This window comes from Pararge aegeria, chromosome 22, assembly GCF_905163445.1.
Source record: "Pararge aegeria chromosome 22, ilParAegt1.1, whole genome shotgun sequence".
In the NCBI taxonomy this organism is placed as follows: domain Eukaryota; kingdom Metazoa; phylum Arthropoda; class Insecta; order Lepidoptera; family Nymphalidae; genus Pararge; species Pararge aegeria.
Genome location: NC_053201.1, coordinates 1,127,024 through 1,144,298, shown reverse-complemented (window position 1 = coordinate 1,144,298; position 17,275 = coordinate 1,127,024). Strand labels below are relative to the sequence as shown.

Below are 17,275 nucleotides of genomic sequence, written 5' to 3'. Positions count from 1 at the left end.
AGCTGGAAGCTATCTTGTAGTTCAAACTATGTAGTCTATTTTATGAACCGATTGGTTGACTTTACTCGCCTGTGACAGCATTATAATATGATTATGAATTAAATATAATAAATTAATTAACTTTTTTTAATATTTGTAAATTACAAAGTGAGACTAACGTATCACGCTAGTCACCGCACCATCTTTTCTTACGTCTTAAAATGCCTCCGGGACCAATGTTTATTATTCTAAACATAAGTAGCTATTGGATTGGCTACCAGTTTTTACTTCCGCCGCGCAGGGACAAACTAGAAGATCCGGTTGAAGTAATGATTTCCACTTAAGGTTAAGGTTTATTATCAGATGTTTGTAATGGCTTTAACCGACTTCAATAAAACGGATTGATGGGTTGCACATGTCTTTGAAAATATTATTAAGAACTCTCAGGTATGCAGCATTCCTCACTTTGTTTTTCTTTACAGTTAAAACAAGTGATGTTTTACTTGCTTTAAATGCAAATAACTTAAAAAAGTTAAAGGTGTGTGCTGGGATTCGAACTCGGTCCCCCGCTTGCTTTTAATATCACTATTATTAGATATCTATCATTTGAATTATATTATTGGTATCATTTGAATTACATTAGCATATCGGTCAATATCTGGTGACTGATAAAGGATATTTATTAGCAAACCAAACAGTTCTTGCTGGATTTTAAAACAACAAACAAACAAACAAACAACAACAAACGCAAGTGAAGTCAGGGACAAAAGTACTCAATAATCGTTACATGTTTAGTCATATTGTTATTATTGTTACAATTGTCAACACAACTTTATTTACCGGCGAGAAAAAAATAGCAAAAATGGTTGCTTCGCCATAAAAAGCCAAAACCAAAATTTTACCTGAGAAATCCGAACAAGGATAAATCGGGATACATTATTATCCCAAAAATGCTCGAAATTCCGAGAATTTCGCATCAATAAATAAAGGTCTGTAAGGGTTTCAATGACTAGCAAGCTGCCCACGACTTTGTTCGCACACCTGCCTGTGAACACCAAGTCAAATTAGTTAATTAATTTAACCACGTTATTTCGTAAAGTGTGTAAAATATGAATCCTTTGATAACCATAAATTGATATTTGCCAGATATGATAACCTAATAATACAAAAAAATCTTATTTTATTAATAAGTATTTTTCACTATACTATGAGTCAATATTATAATATTTGATTCACAGCGAATATTCATGACATTGTGTCGGTGGGTATTTTACTGTAAATAGGTTGCTTTTTCGCTACCATTCAGTCTTGTATGAGACTCGGACGATGCAAAGATACCTCCAGGTGTCTTAGTCGTTATCACTTTGCAAAACAAATAGCCATAGCGTATTTAATTTCCATACTCAACGGTGATTGCAGCCTTAGTCAACTTATGCTATATTAAAAAAATACATAACGAGCCGTTAATTTGAGGTCAGAGATACTCAAATTGTATTTATTTGTAGATTTAGGTCGAAACTTTACGTTAGCGGTTAGTTACATAGTTACTTTTAAACCGCAAATTACCTTTTTTAATAGAACCATTAATTTAAGTAAGTAGGTACTTTATATAAACGATATGTTACTTATCAATTCGACAAAGAGCAATAACTGTTAGCTATTACTTACGCAACGTTAACGGTAAAAAAAGGTAATCATTACGTAAGGCCAATATGTAGTATTATGCCTTATAAAGTGTATCTAGTGCAACTTCTTACGATGTGTTGACAAATATGGTTATTTACATCAAAATTGCTTCTCAGTAACTAACTTTTTACGATTTATATTGTAAGAAGCGCTGTTAGCGCAGCTCGACCTCACTTTCGAGGTGCCGAGTTCGAATCCTACGCACCTCAAACTTTTCTAAGTTATGTGCGTTTTAAGTAATTAAAAATATCACTTGCTTCGACGGTGAAGGAAAAAAAACATCGTGAGGATACCTGCATGCCTGAGAGTTCTACATAATGTTCTCAACGGTATGTGGAGTCCACCAATCCGCACTGAGTCAGCGTGGTGGACTACGGCCTTAACCCCTTCTCATTGTAGGAGACCCGTGCCCTCTAGTGGGCCTGTAATGGGTCGATATGATGAACTAACTTGTAACTATGATATTATGAACTCTATAGCGAACTAAGATCGCTTAATAAGATTTTTAATAACCTAGAGACTTTGGCCTCTTTTGGCCCCCCATACACACTAGTGATACCGCTTAACTTACCGCTAAGAATTACGTAGACTATTAACCCCGACGCAAAAAAGACGGGAAATTATAAGTTTCACGTGTCTGTGTATACATCATACTTCCCGAAAGTATAAACTGATTTTAATTTTGTTTGTATTGTTTCAAAGATGAATTGTCGTATTTACTTTGCTATATTTGATGAAAATCAGTCCAAAAGGCCGCCGCTACTAAATGGCGGATATTGGAAAAGTCTTGATTAGTAGATACTATGGCGAATTTCAAATCGAAAGTGGGCGCCACCTCTAAATAACGTTTTACATATTTATTCGCAACTCCCTCAATAATGGTATCAAATGCCAATATCAATGTCAATGCTCGCCTAGTACAATAATATAGGTATATTGGAAGTTGGTGGTTCGAAAATTTTTATTTTACATATTATACCTACAAGCGGTCCCTTGCAACTTCGTCCGCGTATAAGTCAACCTTAAAAGATAGGCATATGCTGTCACGTACTTTTTTTTAGAATTTTCAAAGGGTAAGAACTGTCAATAAAGATTTTATAGAAAATGTAACCGTTTACCCAGCGCACGCAGCAGAAGCTCTCAAAAGGAAATAAAAACCCCGATTCGAAACATTCTTCATTCTTCTATTGGTCTGAGCGTGATGGTATACAGCAAAACTGAAAGAATTTTTCAAATCGGACCCGTACTTGAATTCGATGATCTCGACATCGAATTCAAGTAAACAAACAAAGAAACTCTTCAGCTTGATATATTATAAAAAATAATTTGACGGCCGACTGGCGCAGTGGGCAGCGACCCTGCTTTCTGAGTCCAAGGCCGTGGGTTCGATTCCCACAACTGGAAAATGTTAGTGTGATGAGCATTAAGTGTTTTTCAGTGTCTGGGTGTTTATATGTATTTTCTAAGTATTTATGTATATATAATTCATAAAAATATTCATCAGTCATCTTAGTACCCATAACACAAGCTACGCTTACTTTGGGGCTAGGTGGCGATTTGTGAATTGTCTTAGTATATTTATAATTTATTTATTTAAATAAATAATAAATAAATAAATATACTACGACAATACACACATCGCCACCTAGCCAAAGTAAGCGTAGCTTGTGTTATGGGTACTAAGATGATTGATGCATATTTTTGTAAATACTTATAATATACAGATAAACACCCAGACACAGAAAAACATTGTCATTCAACACAAACAATTTCACTTTGACTCCGAAAGCAGGGTCGCTGCTTACTGAGCCAATCGGCCGTCAATAATTTATTAATGTAAGTATAGTGGTATATAAAAAGTAGTTTAATATAATTGGAATACCTACCCAATACCTTAAGAAAGTCCCTCAAGTAGAATAGAATAGAAAAACGTTATTGCAACACAACTCAAAAACAGTACTTAGAGCTAGGGTGCAAAGGCGGCCTTATCACTAAGGGTGATCCTTTAAAGGCAACCTGAGCGTGCGAGGCTGATAAAAAAGTGGAAAGTGGGATGTTACAAAAAATAAAATAAACTTACATGAACTTACATACTACATTTATATAATAACTACAAAAATATGAATTTATATTTATATACTAAAATCGATATTTATGATATATATTTATGCTATTATAAACTTACATAACACTCAATTACATAGATAGATAAGTAATAAGTTATGTCAGTATTAATAATGCAGTATTTCCTTCCATTGCAGGTAATCACGTGAGAATGTCCGGCCGGGACGTGCAGTGCAGTGCTTAGTGTAGTGATGTGAGCGCCATGCCGTCGGACAGTGGAACCACGTGGTCGCCGCCCGCCCCCGCCGAGCGCCGGCTCAGCAACTCCTCAGATGGCAGCGCGGGCAGCGGCTACTCCAAAGCCGTGAGTTTTTAGCCTGTTGCTATTTATAATAATAATAAATAATAATAATAAATAAATAATAATAAATAAATATACTGCGACAATACACACATCGCCATCTAGCCCCAAAGTAAGCGTAGCTTGTGTTATGGGTACTGAGATAGCTGATGAATATTTTTATATGAATATAATACACATAAATACTTATAATAAACAGATAAACACCCAGACACTGAAAACCATTCATGTTCATCACACAAACATTTTCCAGTTGTGGGAATCGAACCCACGGCCTTGGACTCAGAAAGCAGGGTCGCTGCCCGCTGCGCCACTCGGCCGTCAAATTTATGATACCCGCCTAAGTTTTCCGCAGACTGCTTAGCTTAAGTTTCAATCTTATAAGTGTCATCCTCATCAATAGCCTTTAACAGAACATAGTCAGTACATATTTGTAAATTAAATTTATGTCCATAGAAATATAACCAAATTTACAAAGATAATGGACTGTAAACAAATAAATATTAGAAGCAAAAATAAACTCGTTGTGCAGTTTACTAAGCTACATAAAATTGATAATTTATTCAAGGGCAATTGAAATGTTAATTTTATGAAAAATTACTGAATGAAGCTTAATATTAATTTACGGTGAGATGGTGATAGCAAAAAAGATTACCCGGCAAGTTCGTTGTGGGCTCTACTAAGACCAGGGCGCATTTGGAATCCTCCTAGCTATAGTTTTAAGTTAACGAATGCAGTTATCAACATCACTTAACATTAGTGTTAACATGTTAAATGTATGCACGCCTAATAAGTGCCTGTGATAAGGTCTACGTGATTGTGATGTCTGTGTCTTTTATAAATTTATATTTACTTCTATCCGGTAAAATGAATCGATAAAAAATCGTCACAAAAGTTCTAACTATTGTTGCACCACGTTATTGTTTATGTTACGGCACGATATTTGTGACGTCACTGCGTCACGCTCATGGGGGGTCACGTTGGTTTTGCAACGAGCGATTTGTTTTAAATTGCTTTATTACGTGCTACGTGTGACATTTGGTGGTTCGTGACACAACACTATTTAAACGTTAGAAAGGGTTAGAAAAGATAGTGTGTGGTATAAAAGTTACCTACACAGTACAAATAGAACTTTTTTTGACAGTTTATAAAGGGTAGGGAACTGACATACAAACGAGTGGCCGTTACCACTGGTCACCGCTGTCAATTTCATGTTCTTTAATAGTGATTATTAACAGATCCATCATAATATGACCCACATGATGATACTTGAGTGGAGACTATCACCTTCGACCGAAAACAGCTTCGCTAGAATCACGTCCTACAAACTATCGCCCTGTGTCTATTTACCTAAGGCTGTAGGTGTTAAGCCTCATACGCCTGTAATAACACCAGCAACCACGCCCTTCAGACCGGAAACAGCTTTGCAACAATGCTGCTTAGCGGCAGAAATAAACATAGTGGTAGTACTTTCCCGTTCGAGATCCGACACGAAAACTACTACTACTAAAAGGTTTGGTAAAAATGTATAGACTAGTATTTCTTAATTATCTGGGAAGTGTTCTATCTGTCCGGGTAGCTGAATACCATAAAATCCTATTTTAGACTACATTAAGGTCGGAAATCGCATAACAAACGATAAATAACGCTAACGCAACGCAGATATAATAAAATAATCTGTCACATACAAAAATAACACGACGCGAATTTGCGTACAAAAACTTGAAACAAAAAACGTGACATATCCAGTATTTCCGGCTCTTAAATTACATAACATGTCATACTACCCCGCATGCATATTAATGCAGTATTAAATTGTCGAATGGAAATTAATTAATTCAGTTATAATCTATTAATATTGAGAAGACGAATAAAATTATAGTGCGGTTATTTTCGTTATACAATACCTAATGATGATTTTAAATGTTTAGTTAATAGCAAAAAGAAAAGGAAGCTTGATAGCCCAGTGGGTAGGACTGCAACTTTTGTGTAGCCGAGTTCGAATCCCAGCACCTCTAACTTTTGTAAGTTATGTTCGTTTTAAGTATTTAAAATATCACTTGCTTCAATGGAGAAAGAAAACATCCGAGAGAGAGTTCCCTATAACGTTCTTAAAAGCGTGAAGTCCACCGCAACGAGGCCAGCGTAGCCCTCGACCACGCTGGCCTTCCAACTCTTCTCATTAAGAGGGGAGACCCGTGCCCTGTAGTGGGCCGGTAATGGGTTGATATGATGGTGAATTAAAAGCAATAAACATTTTGATAGGTTTAATTCCCATTTGTGAAGTTATGCAATAGGCAAAATGTGAAGCTTATTTACTTAGCGGAATTTATGATCATCAATTTTTAGATTAATTAATCTAATACTGCTTGGCAAAAGACTGGGTATTTTTATATGCTATACTACCTGTTGCCCGCGTTCTCCATCCGCGTCTATGGCGTCCTCTCTGTCCTTTCCACTAACTTTAGGCCAAAAATCAAATTGATTGGTTGCTTTCTGAGGGGGTGGAGACAGGTCAAACAAACATACGAACATATAATATAACGTAAGGATAACTAGCTTTAATTCGTTGCATATTTTTCCCTTATTTTTTAATTTCGCGGGCATAGGATATTTTTAACCCTGGAACGTTTAATATAAAAAAAAACCAATAAGGGGCTAGTATTTGAAAATATAATCAGAGCTTTAACCTATTAAATGTCTGCTACACTCATTATTTAAAAAATTCTGTCATGGGGGGTTTTCTAGCATCGCTTTAAAATGCAAGATATTTGTTTTGAAAATAAAGATTATAATTCTCAACAATACTTAAATACTACTGCTTTGCTTTACGATGGTAAGTTAGACTACTAATGTCAAATTTAATAAATAAAAACTATTCATTCATAGATGGCATGAGGCGACCGGATAAGCTAGACAACCATCGTTTTCCGATCCATCGGTTAAACAGGAAGTAATTATTGGCTAACCTCAATGTTTTATGAGTTTATTAAGTATTTAAATTACTTGAATTAGTGCGATAATATTACAATATTACGTTGACTGCGTTATGTTCGATGCTGATAATTTTATTGTTTAAAAATGATTTCTAAAAACAAGTTTTAATGGGCTTTACGATCAGAACGTCTCACCACTTGGCAGCCAATTACTCATCGTGAACAATATAACGAGCACATACTTGGTGAATCCTCTTTAACGCAGATCACCTTCCATATTTCGACTCCATCATCAGACCCTGGCCCCAAGTTGCTATTGCCACTGTCTCTGATCGGTCAAAGAAAAAAAAAATAGTGTTGTTTCAGTTTCTCTCGGTTACCGTATGTTTATTTCACAGTGAAATTCGTTTGAACTTTCTGGCGCATTGGTGAGCGCTGTGGTCTCATAACTGGGAGGTCCCGGGTTCGAACCCAGTCATGGTTTATTTGGGAATTAATAATACATTTTTCCTGGTCTCATCTAGTGTTAGGTTTCGGACAAAGCTAGTTACCAGCCTATCAACAAAGCCGTGCCCCCAATCGATTTAGCGTTTAATATAACTGCCATACCCCTAACAGGTAAGCATGCTACCAGCTTAGACTGCATCATCACTTTTTTTGGTTCATAATGTAATCAGTTACCACTACAATCACAATGATTACTACTAAACTGTGCCAATTCCAGATAACGTTACTTAATCCAAAAATAAATAAAAAAACTTAACTAATACTGGTGAGGCGTAAAGGAATACGGTTATCTTTCACTTTCGTTGAAGTTAACTCTAGTTGCAAATAACTGTTTATTTTTTATAAGCTGTGGAAAAAATATAGGGACAGCTTAGAGTCTGTTCACTGTAACTTGTCGCCTTTCTTAGAGAGCTACCTCTAATATACCGGGTTAAACAAAAAATGCCAGAAAGCTCTAGGTCTGTAGTTGCTTACATTAATACTAACAACGTTTGTTCTACGACTTTTTTTTTAAACTCGATAGTTTTGTAATATTAAATATTTAATATTTTACATACTTACCAATCGGTTTCCCTTGGTTTTCCTAATCCTAAGGTTGCCTGGAAGAGATCGCTACTAAGCGATAAGGCCGGCCTTTGTATCCTACTTTTTAAGTTTATTTTTGTTGTGTCCATTGTTTTTTTTTCCTATTTGTGGCGTACAAATAAAGTGTATAAATAAATACTTAGATACTCTTCATGTTACTACTCTGTAAAGTAACATAGACAACTAAATTAAAAAACAGATTTTGATTTTAAAGAAAATAGCTACAAAAAGCGTTGCATGTATAACTTTTTTGCAATTAAAAATTCTGAATCATTCGGAGGTCGATTGAAAATTTAAAAATATAGAATATTACGAAACACCAATTTTTTTATTTTTTTATTTTAAGTTTCGTAATTTTTCAGTGTTACCAAAATGTTGCAAGACTTAGCATGCGTGCCAAAGTTTAGCGATGCCCGTTGTAAGGGCTCTTAAAGACAGGTTATTTTTTTAATTAATTTATATTATTTTTAAATATTTTCTACAATAACTTAAGTTACGCTTCGTAGTTCTCGAAGGATTCAACCTTAAGGTCGACTTGTTTGCGTGGTATTTATAACACTATATTTTCAACCTTAGCTCTCTATCAATAGAGGCGAATATGCCGAAGGTTTGACATCTCTTTAAGCCTTTCGCTGCAAAAGTGTCGCGTGCCAAGGGCAGGAATTCTAAATGGAGCAAGTCTTATATTACTTAGTCATATTGTGATATTTTTAAATGTCAACTTGCGCATGTTGCTCCAATAATTAATCGTTTAGCCATCTCTTCTTAGTTAGTGGCGTTCTTAGCAAATAGACGAATTGTAAAATTCATTTATTCAAGTAGGCCTAATAATTCACTTTTGAAACGTCCAGTCTGTCTGTTTGTAGTGACTCTACCACTAGTTCGGAAGGCAGATTCTACCGAGAAGAAGCCGGCAAGAAACTTAGCAGTTGTTCCTTTCCAAAATTAAAAATTTACATTTCAACATTCATTTTTCTATCTTGTGAGAGATAAAAGCGGAACCGGATGCTCCCAAGCAACCTTGTCATGATAATTTATTGAATTGATGTCTATATCTTTTTATACCAGAAAAACAAACGGTTCCCGAGATATTAGTAAAAAGCCGTAATAAACGCGGACAACAAATAGTTATAATATAAATGTACTAGGAACTATGTTGCAGGACGACTATTAATTACGATAAATTGTGAATTTCCTGCGATGAATCTCGCCTCACTCGATACATCTCAGTGCGAAGCGCCGCCGAGCCTTATTCCGCAATCACATCGATGCGTAAAGGCATCACCACAACACATTCACATTCTTTAAAAACTTTGGCGGTCACATTATTTTAGTGAGACTTGAGCTTTTTGTGTCAGCTGCGAACCGACGCGCTCTGTCACAAAACGCTGGACAACGACTTATCACCAATGCCCCAGCTTGATGAAAACTTGGTACCTGGACCTAACGAGTTATTTTTTTTGGTTTGAGTACGTGCAATATGTATCTTCAAATTTCAATTTATTCAGCAAAATACATAATGTTACATTTATAACACAATATTTAAAATAAATCAAATAATATAATGTAACGTATGTACCCCCAGTTTGGGCGCAGCCATTATTTTTTAATTAAGTAATAGTTCATGAATTTTAAAAAACAAGTAATTTCATGAATTTAAAAAAAACATAGATACATTTTCTACGAAATATAAAAAAAATGTTAGTCAAAAATCTCATGTATAGGTGTAGACTATGTAGCAGTATGCTGCGTTCCGAAATTTACGTGGGCGAAGCCGCAGGGCATATCTAGTTATCTATATAATAGTAATAGCAGTCTCGGGGCCCGGTCGCCTGTATGTGTCGCTACCCTCACATACTTGTGTGCACCTGCCGTTCACAGCTGACATTTGGGCCGGGCGACCTTCGACGCCCCTACAGATTTCACAGCATCTTTCACACATTCACTCGATAATATACCTTATTACTACCGTATACGGGCTACACTGGTTTAATAGTTAATCAGGATGCGGCTGCTTTATCTTGTCTATAGCTAAAGGATAAAGATTGCCCTCGGCTTCGCCTGTATCAAATTCAAGTAAAGGTGTAACGCTGGTTCGGTTTTTGATAATTTGATTTGGTACTCCTTGCTCTGGAGAGCCCGTAAAGCCGTTAAACCCGGTTCAACTATAAGTAGGAGAGAGGCTTTTAGAACATAGACCCACCACGCGGCTTAAATATAACAGCAAAATCTGGGTTTAACGATTATTTGTCACATTTTGGTGATAATTTCCGGAGTTAATGGTTATCATGCGCTCTTCGAGGCACGTGGGTGGAATGTGTACAGTATAAATTCTCCAGGCTTACAAGACCAGACTAGAAATCAACGCAGGCAAAGCCGAGAAAGAGAGCTATAATAGTAACTACAAAAGTAAATAAGCGGAGTTAGCCTAGTCGTTAAGAATTTGGCCTCCCCTCGGGTGGATCGATTCGAGCCCCGACATGCACCTCCAACTTTTCAGAGTTTTGTGCGTTCTAAGCATTTAACCACTATCACATTTTTGAAATATATTTCCTTCACCGTTGCATGCCTGAGAGTTCTCCATAATGTTTTCATAATCGTGTGCAGTCTACCCATCCGCACTTGGCCAGCGTGTTGGACTACAGTCTAAACCCTTCTCATCATGTCACGTGACCTGTCCCCTGCGGTGGCCAGGTTGATAAGGACGATGTTTTTTTTATGATGGTATTTCAATAAATGTTGATTGATAATAGGTAGTAATCTTGCGAGAAAAATGTGACCTTGCGTTGTGTGATTGCTTTTTCTCATTTCCGTGGTGCTGTGACCTTGTCGCGTTTATTCGGCCCGACGCGACAAACGCGGAACGGGCTTGCTTTAATTGTAAACATGTAATGGAAAAAAAAAAGAATTGTAAATGTCAGTGGATTGACATTTCGTACGCTCGAGAAGGAAATTTTCGAAGCGTGGAAACCCATAAAAACCTAGAGACATATTTGGCCATACCCCTTCCACCACGCTTCCATCTTTGACTGCATCAGCTCTGCTTGATATAACGTATCTTCTCTCTTTACTAGTTGCGACTCTTTTTGCCAATTTGTAATACGTACAATTTCGCATGCAAACTTTTATCTCGTTATCTAATCTTGTGATTTAAAAAAAAAAACACTTTATTCGATCATCAGATTTCAATGCCTTTACCTCAAAAACATAACTTTTATTCAAACTTTTAATCCACTTTGAAAGGTGTGAAATTTAAACTTAAAGGGATGAAACCTTCCAAGTTTAAATTATAGAGAATCTCTATCAAGATTCCAAGTCACTAAAAGGAACTACTCATAATTGTTCCTAACTTTGAATGATTGAGGAGTCTCAGTCTTTCAACCCTAAATTCACCCCTTGACATTTCTGAGAAAAAAAAATAAGTCTATGGTACTCCTTGTGTAATACTCTACCTGACGGTGAGAATCCTGTAAAAATCGGTACAGCCCTTTTGAAGAACAGCCGGAACAAACGGCCTGCCAGTGAAGTATTTGTTGTACTCGGGGCAACAAAGTAAGTCTGTAACAAGGTAGCTCGAAGCAACACCTTTGTCGTACTTTATTCCAGTCCGAAATATGTTTACAAATAATAATATATCTTGCTTATTGCATTTAAATCAGTTGTTTTATTGTGTTTTCGATTCAGTTAATAAAGAAACGTAATGCAAACTGGCAAATTAATTTCATCGTGAAACTATAAAACAGTTAATAAATTTCTCTATACATGACATCTCCTCGTGACGTAAACTACAGAAAAAGGCAAAAACTAATTAAAGCTTTTTAATAAATCCAAGGTTGACCAGCTGGGTCTGGACCTTTCACTGAGGAAATGTCCAACCGAGCTTGTACTCGTAAAATATTGAAATTATTCGAATATTATTCATACAAAAAAACAGCAGAAAGTTCCATTTGTTTACATTTATGAATCTGACAATTTAAAGTGGTCACTTTTCATTTTGTTTTTAGCCGACTTGCAAAAGCGCTGGTATTTCTATGTTTTATTTTATTTTTATTTTTATTTATTAGGTTTACTTACAAACACTTAAAATTGCATATTGCCGGATGTTCTTTTTCGTTATCACCATCTCACATTGCCATTTAAAATTATTAAAAGAGCAACCTGGTTTGAACAATAATCCACACCCAAGCTTTTTTATCGATTACGTAGTTTTTATACTATAATAGGACTTTTCTATAAGCTTACGTTTAATACAAACTTTGAACTTTTTACGAGACATCTCCAAGATGTTAATGGGTAGTTTATTGTAAAATTGTAATCTATTTCCTTCAGACGAAGTATGAATTATATATAACCTAGTATATTGCACACTTATAAAACAGAAACCAGAAGCCGGGGATAGTATTGAGTGCTCAGTAAGACTAGATCACTGCATCCTACTGAAAGAGACGTGTCGCCCAGTGATTTAGCGTTCCGGTACGAAACCGATTAAATTTATCGTGTAAGTGACATACCCCTTACTGGCTTACCCGCTTAGCTTAGACTTAACTTACCACCAGGTTAGGGGTAAGAAAATCTTAATATATATAAGTCTCGTATTTAATAAAATGATCATTGTCAGATGGTAGTCATCTACATCTTGAGCACAAATTTTCTTCATCTTAGGCTGTCATAAAAGAGTTCAGTTCTATAGATCCTCATCATAAGATGACAAACTAGAATAAGATGACGGCCGATTGGTTTGAAGCGACACTGCTTTCTGAGTCCAAGGCCGTGGGTTCGATTCCCACAACTGGAAAATTTTTGTGTGATGAGCATGAATGTTTTTCAGTGTCTGGGTGTTTATATGTATATAATAAGTATTTATGTATTATATTCATAAAAATATTCAACAGCTATCTTAGTACACATAACACAAGCTACGCTTACTTTGGGTCTAGATGGCGATGTGTGTATTGTCGTAGTATATTTATTTATTTATTTATTTAAACAGGCACCATCAAAAAAAAAACAAAAATGATCTAAAAATAAGCCTTGTTTTTTTTTCTAGTTGAGCTTAAGCGTCTCGTTAAATCGAATAGCATTAGAGGTTAAACCGGCATTATCTAGGAAGTAATACCATAATATAATACATTTCATGACCGCATACCGAAGCTGGTTTGAACCTCCATTATTTTCATATCTCTATACCCTCACTTTCAATCACTGTATGCATTAGTGACATGACCTGCATGTTTTCATTCCGTCCTCCTAACCCTTACTACTAAAAATATAAGATTCAGATTAGTTTAATCAACTTCACGATAAGTTTGTAATGCAAATTCGGTCGCTGTATCATACAGATTGACAAACCTTTATATGCATGCAAATAATGTCTAATCTTCAATGAACCGAGTGCAAATACAATTAAGTTTTCTCCTAAGTGACAACTATTGTTATATGCTTACGGTCATTTATGTATATAATTGGAGCAAATAACCGGTTGTTTTAGGGTCAAGTGCGTTACTGTACGCCCTAGTCCCGGTAACGGTATCGTCGTATCGATATCGATAAAATCGTATCGCTAATAAGCCTGGTATTAAATACTAACATTTGTTGTGGGCTATGAAGTTTTTTTAAACGATCTGGTCATATATAAACATAATTCTCTGCTTGCTTTATATTCTCTCTTTTGTTCATACAAAAGTCGTATTTCGACTAACCTAAAAGCATGGCTAAGGAGGGGACAAAAATGCTATACTTCGATTATATCCACTCACGAGTGCTCGTTATTTAGTAGTCCATCTGCCAAAGTACGGCAACGGGGAAAAGAAAAAGTTTAACGTAGTTTGACATTCATCAATAGCATATATCTGCTGGACTCTTTAGTCCAAGGGGAGGGTTTGCACATAATCAGCACGCTGGGCAGACGGAGTGGTGATCGCAGTGGATGGCAATAGCACAGAGGACGTTGTCCGCTCTCCGTTATATTCCCTAAGTCGCCTCGTACGACACCCGTCAATTTAATCTGCCGTCACCACAAGGCGGTTTTTTATTAGTAATAATTGACTGACCAAGCAGATGTTGCACCTGGTAAGTAAAAACCATAGTCTATAAACAGCAACACTTCACAGGTCATGCAAGGAGCACGTCTTGCAATACGCCGCCCAGTGTCCTTCAATTGGGGGGTGACCTACGCTGCGTTTACCGGTGCGGGATCGTCATTCCAGCACCTTAAGACCCCATCGTCTATTGGTTCTCCGCCCTTTGCCACTTCAGCTTCGCGCCTCGTTGAGCTATCTCGGTAACTCTACTTCTACTACAGATCTCCTCATTTCTGATATAATCACCACCTGTCCGCTCTCGCTCATCCTGTCCTAATCCAAAGGTTGCCTAGCAGAGATCGCTACTAAGCGATAAGGCCGTCTTTTGTATTCTACTTCTGTCTTTGTATTTCAATTTTTTTTTATTTTTTTTCCTAACTTCATAGTGGTGTACAAATAAAGAGTTTAATAATAATAATAATAACGTAGAGATACTCCTAGCATTGCTCTCTCCAACGCCCGCTTAGTGACTCTGAGCCTTCTTCTGAGGCCAATAGTAAGGGACCACGGTTCAGTACCGTCACTGGCAACACAAATATCCTTACGCAATTGCAATAAATCATCGCTATCTAGAAGATTACTGAGTCTTTAGAAACAAAATGATGTGGAATTTAACATAATAATCGGGTGCTTTGTCCATGCTACCCAAATCCCACCAAAGGTTCCCACATATTAAAATGCAATAAGCGCACAACGAGCGCGTTTCTTTTCTTAACTATCTCACCTCGGTAGGAAAAGGATTACGTTATTCCCATAGTTAAATAAATACCTCACGGTTGGATTTTCTTAAAATCCTTACGTAAATAGTGCGATGTTACGTTATTTTTATCGATTATCAACGATGATTTTGTTTCGTCTGTCTACAGCGATCTTGGCGTTTCATTACTGCTATAATAATAAAAATCATATGCGATGTGTGTATTGTCGTAGTATATTTATTTATTATTTATATCAGTATATTTTATATATTGCGCCGTTACCTTATATCAAATTTATTTATTTCTTGGTGCTGAGCAATCAGATCACTAAGCGGGAGTGCACGAAATATTTGAGTATTTCGAGCATTATGAGTACGTAATGATGAAAAAATTTATAATCAAAACGGACATGTTCGAAGTGTCTTGTCGGGTACTCGTGCCGCCAGTGAGCATTTGCTTATTTTTACGGAGTAAGAACTAGTATTAGCGATAGGCCCTTCTACGCTTTCGTTCTAAGGTACAAACCCACCAAACCAGATACAAATGATGGGTAAAGATTGGGATGGTCTATGTCAGTTAGTTGATGATGATGTCTGAAGGAAAATAACTATGAATCATTGCATTGCGTGTAACGGAATAAATAAACGAGAACCTTATACTCGGTGTTATATGTGTCAATGTGAACGCCAGTAAATAACGCAAGAGTTATCGCTCCCTAACCCGGGGGTGAGAGGTCGCTTCTCATGTGTTTGGTTTCAATTTACGTATGCGACATTCATTGCGCAACGACATGGCATTTTATAGAGGATTCAAACAAGCAGTATACAAAAAAAAGATTTTACAAAGAATTACGTGATATTAAATTCCAGGAACTCGTGATATGACAAATACTTATACTATACAAATAAACAACCAGGCACAGAAAAGCACTCATGTTCATCACACAAATATTTTCCAGTTGTGGGAATCGAACCCTGGCCTTGGTATCAGAAAGCACGGTCGCCGCTCACTGCGCCGCGCCTGTCGACCGTAAAAAAAATATATACAACGTGTAGATTAAAACCGAAATAATACTTCACAGGCTTGAGAGGTAGGTACATTATGTACTTCCTCTGAGACTTATCTGTGAAACCGAAAATTTAATAGTTTTTGAGTAAACCACTGCCATAGCTTTTACTTTAAGAGATCACATGCAGCCCTAAGTCACGTATAAAATTGAAATCAAGGGACTCCTGCCAGTTTATAAGGTACGCGTCTCGTAGCGTAGGTACTATGCGCGTGTCGGTTTTTTCTCTTCAATTGGGTTGTCATAAGTAAACACTTACAAAGTCTTGAATTCGTGTGTATGGAAATATTTTTACATTAATTATATTTCCTTATGAAATCTTTACGCATCCTTAAACATTATTTCGTAATTCTTTTACATATAATTATTGTGATATGCTATTGATGATAATATTAGAACATCATCAACCCATTACCGGCCTACTACAGGGCACGGGTCTCCTCCCACAATGAGAAGGGGTTAAGGCCATAGTCCACCACGCTGGCCCAGTGCGGATTGCTTTAGAACTGTGAACTTCATTGTGGGTGTGAAATGCTTAATGAAAAGTAAACGGCCGGCGTGTGAACGACTGACACACATTCGCGATGTGCACACCCCAAAAGCCTTATTAACACATACACAACCGCACATCGCGAGCAAACACGCAGTACGTGCTAGTAGGGCAACCCACTTCCACACAAATACTATTTGCGGAGCGGAGGCGTGGCGTGGCAGTTTGAAAAGGAATAAGGTAAAAGTGCAATTATAGAAACAAAAATAATGAGAAAAACGCTCCCTGACTGTTCATGTCACCATCATTATAAGGTGTTGAGTGTAGAAACTAACTTAAGAGAACTTAAACTTTTAATAATGTTGTAATTTTTCACAGAAATTATCTTGATAGACTTATAGGTACTTATTTAATTTTTATTATTACTGCTTTCGCTTATGTTTCCTGCAAGTGTCAATTGACTCGGATCTCTTGAATCATTAGTTTACCTACGTAACAAGGTCCTGAGTTAAGCGGTTATTGTGCCCCAACAGTCAGACATTTAGCCTCCCGGACCGGATCAAAATCGATTCAAATTTAACCGAGGCATCAAGTAAAATTGATAAAAATTTTCATCCTATTTCCCGGGAGAAGATTATTGTTTATCGGAAGAAAAAGTAGCCTATATGTTGACCCGGAATATCAGCTACCACTATACCAAATTTTATTTAAATACGTTCAGTAGATTTCGCGTGATGCCTGGACAGACAGAAATAGAGACAGACAAAAATTAAACAATTGACACTTTGATTCAAGAAACATATTAAATTTTTCTGTAAGATCG

The 17,275-nt window shown here is 36.6% G+C and overlaps 1 protein-coding gene across 3 annotated transcripts in view; it reads left to right on the top strand.

Moving 5' to 3' along the window:
- LOC120633916 (LIM domain only protein 7) overlaps positions 1–17,275 on the top strand; it is a 236,275-nt gene that overhangs the window by 119,770 nt on the left and 99,230 nt on the right. For all 3 annotated transcript variants that reach the window (XM_039904319.1, XM_039904317.1, XM_039904318.1), the window contains one exon: positions 3,927–4,093. In XM_039904319.1, the coding sequence (XP_039760253.1) occupies positions 3,992–4,093 (102 nt within the window). In that variant the 5' untranslated portion in view covers positions 3,927–3,991. The remainder of the gene's footprint in view (positions 1–3,926; positions 4,094–17,275) is intronic.